This window comes from Elephantulus edwardii, unplaced genomic scaffold (assembly GCF_000299155.1).
Source record: "Elephantulus edwardii isolate Elephantulus edwardi_28Jun2011 unplaced genomic scaffold, EleEdw1.0 scaffold00061, whole genome shotgun sequence".
NCBI classification, from domain to species: Eukaryota; Metazoa; Chordata; class Mammalia; order Macroscelidea; family Macroscelididae; genus Elephantulus; species Elephantulus edwardii.
This window is the reverse complement of record NW_006399811.1, coordinates 8,887,340-8,890,767: the sequence shown is the minus strand read 5'-3', so window position 1 is coordinate 8,890,767 and position 3,428 is coordinate 8,887,340. Positions and strand designations below refer to the sequence as shown.

Below are 3,428 nucleotides of genomic sequence, written 5' to 3'. Positions count from 1 at the left end.
AAGACAAAGCAAAGTATTATAATGAATGAAATGTGCAAAGAGCTGGATTCAGAAAACCAAAAGGGCCAAATTTGCTTAGTATTTCTTAAGCTGAAAAGGTAAAAAACAAATTCAAGCCTTGAGTTGCAATAATTAAAGATGCTATTGGCAGAATATTGAATGACCCAGGAAGTATTAAAAGAAGATGGAGTATATAGAGTCACTATACCAAAAAGAATTGGCTGACACAGAAGAATTTCATGAACAGCATATGATCAAGAGGCAATGGTGATGAAAGAAGATGTTCAAGCTGCTCTGAAGTAGCTGGCAAAGAACAAAGTCTCAGAAATTCATGGCATACTAATTGACATATTTCAACAGATACTCCTCTGCACGTGCTTACCAAGTTGTGCCAAGAAATAGGGAGGACAACTACCTGGCCAGCTGACTGGAAGAAGTCCATATTTGTTCCCATTCTAAAAAAGAGTGACCTGACAGTGTGGAAATTATCTAACAATATCACTGATATCATGTGCAAGCAAAATTTTGCTGAAGATTATAAAAAAATGACTGGAACAGTACATTGACTGTACATTGACCAATTTGCTTTGTAAACTACAGGCTGAGTTTAGAAAAGGTTGTGTCAGCGAGTATCAGATGGATGTTGGCTGAAAGCAAAGAGTACCAGAAGAATGTCTTATCTGTGTTTCATTGACTATGTAAAGGCATTTGACTATAAGGATCACAAACAATTGTGTCTAACCTTGAGAAGAATATGAATCCCAGAACATTTGACTGTGCTCATGTGAAACCTGTACTTAAACCAGGAGGCAGTTGTCAGAACAGAGCAAGGAAACACTGCACAGTTCGAAATCAGGAAAGGAGTGTGTCAGGGATGTGTCCTGTATACATACCTTTTATATCTATTTGCAGAACAGATCATTTGGGAGGCCAAACTTTATGAGGAGGAATGTGGCATCAGTCTTAGAGGAAAATTCATCATCAAGCTATGTTATGCAGCTGACACAACCCTGCTTGCGGAAACTGAGGAGGACCTAAAGCATTTGCTGCAGAGGGTCAAGGACTGCAGTCTTCAGTATGGATTGAAGTTTAAAATGAAGAAGACAAAGATTCTCACTACTGGGCCAATTGGCAACACCATTATAGAAGGAGAAGAAATTGAGGTTATTAACAATTTCAGCTTCATTGGCTCCACAACCAACACTCTTGGCACCAGCACTCAAGAAATCAAATGACTAATTGGTCTGTGGAAGGCTGCTGTCAGGGACAGCAGTACTGAAGTACAAAGTACTGAAGACAAAGTACTGAAGAGTAACAATGTCAGTCTGGAGGCTAAGGTATGCCTGATTCAGACCATAATCTTTGCAATTACTTGCTATGCATCAGAGAGCTGGATGATGACCAAAGGTGATAGAAGAAGAATTGATGCTGTTAAGTTGTGGTGCTGGAGGAGTATTGAACATACTATAGACTGCCAAGGGAACAAACAGGTTTGACCTGGAGAATGCGAAACCATGCTGCTCCTTGGAGGCAAGGATTTTTAAGCTCTATCTCACATACTTTGGGCATGCGGCCAAGTGCTTGGTGAAGAACATCATGCTTGGAAAGGTGGAGTGACAGTACAGAAGAAGTTCCAGGATGAGATGGATTGTCACAATAACTGGGATGATGGGAATAGGTGTGTCAGAGACAGTGAGACTGAGTCAGGATAGAGCAAAGTTCAGAGCTATTGTATACAGGGTTGCTATGAGTCACAGGTATTGATGGTACATAACAACAACACTGTATTTAAGGTTATAAAACAAAGTGTGTATAAATGGTTGCATGGAAAACCAATTTGCTTTGTAAACTTTTCCTCAAACCACAGGAAAAAGAAAGTATCACCAGAAGCAGACTGCCCATCTTTCTTTCAACTACAACCCTTTGATTTATAGCCCAACACTTAGCCTCTTTCTAGGAGGAAAGTGTTTCTATTTTATTTTAATAACTATAAAATGGAGTAACTTTGTGCATTGCTTTATTTTTACATTGTTCAGGACAATTTCCTTAGACTAGATTCATGAAAATGAAAGCATTGGGTCAATATCTACGCATGTTTTTTTGAGGCATTTCATGTATATTACTGAATTATTTTCTAAAAGAGTTGTATTTGTTTGTCCAACTACAAGAATTTTCTTTAAAAGTAATCACTTTGCTAACTTTGGCCACCATTGTATTCTTTCATTTTAAAAAATGTGTGTCAGCCAGTAAGAATGTTACTCTAAATAAAAATGTTGGTTATTATCCGAAAATCATTAGTCATTTGGTTTACACTTTTGCAAATGGTACCAATAGTGAAGTTATAAAGATAAATGTATATTCATTCTTAAGAGAAACATAAACTAGTAGATCATCTTAAAAGAAACTGATGTTCTAAAATATTGTAGCCCAATAAAGTTAACTTTAATAAATACAACCTAAATAAAGGGGAGGAAAGAAAGAAAGAAAGAGGTACACCTTACCTTTCTTTGAAGATTTTGTGGAACTAGTTAATCTTTTGCTTGCTTGTCCTTCTTCTACTCTCTCCTCTTCTCCTCTGTTGCCTTCATCTTCTTTAATTTCTTCTTCCTTTATCTCTGTAGATCTCCTTTCAGATGTGAATCTCATGTCTTCCAATTCCTTTTCCAAATCTTTATTTTTCATAAGGGTAAAGTGAAGCTTCTCATTTGCTTCCTCAAACTTCTCTTCTGCATTTATGGCTCTGTTTTCAACTTCCCTAATGTACACAAAGTCCAGAGAAACACAGCAAAGTAGAAAGGGCTAAACAAAGAAAAGTATTTTTGCTCTAGAAACTCCTTAACTAAACACAACAATGGGACCAGATGAGTACATCCAATTGGCACAGATAAGAGAATGTGAATACCAATGATGAGCCAAGAATTGGGACTCTTGAAGTCAGTTTGTTTCAAAGGGAAATGTGACTTTCCAGTATTTGAATTCTCCTTCAATAGCAAAGGTATTGATTTTTACTTCACTTAATGTATATGACAAAAAACCACCTTAAAACCAACGGTTGTCTCTTTTCTAATACTTTTAAAATAAAATGTAACAATCAGGAAAGCTAGTTTGAGATGTGATTCTTGAACACTAGTGTGCATGTTATATGCCTCTATGCCTATGCTTCTAAGAAACTTGTCATTTTCACTCTCCCTCATCTTTAGGTTTTGTAACACTCCTTCTTGGGTCATAATAGTTTTTCCCAGCTCCATCTGTTGCTTTAAATAATTTCTGAGACTATATAATTTCTTGGAAGCAGGAGCGGCATCCACTTCCAAAACGGCTTGCCTCTGGAAACTCTATGTACGAACAGTGCTCAGGCTGTTCGTTCACAGGGTCGCTATGAGTCGTCTACGACTTGACGGCATTAAACAACAACAACAACAACAACA

At 37.3% G+C, this 3,428-nt stretch overlaps 1 protein-coding gene across 1 annotated transcript in view; it reads right to left on the bottom strand.

Annotated features, from left to right (window-relative positions):
- Positions 1-2,442: 2,442 nt before the first annotated feature.
- Positions 2,443-3,428, bottom strand: part of AXDND1 (axonemal dynein light chain domain containing 1) — a 245,076-nt gene continuing 244,090 nt past the window's right edge. The window contains exons 25-26 of the mRNA XM_006887769.1: positions 2,502-2,755; positions 2,443-2,456 (exon numbers count right to left, since the gene is read on the bottom strand). Coding sequence (XP_006887831.1) covers positions 2,443-2,456; positions 2,502-2,755 — 268 coding nt within the window. The remainder of the gene's footprint in view (positions 2,457-2,501; positions 2,756-3,428) is intronic.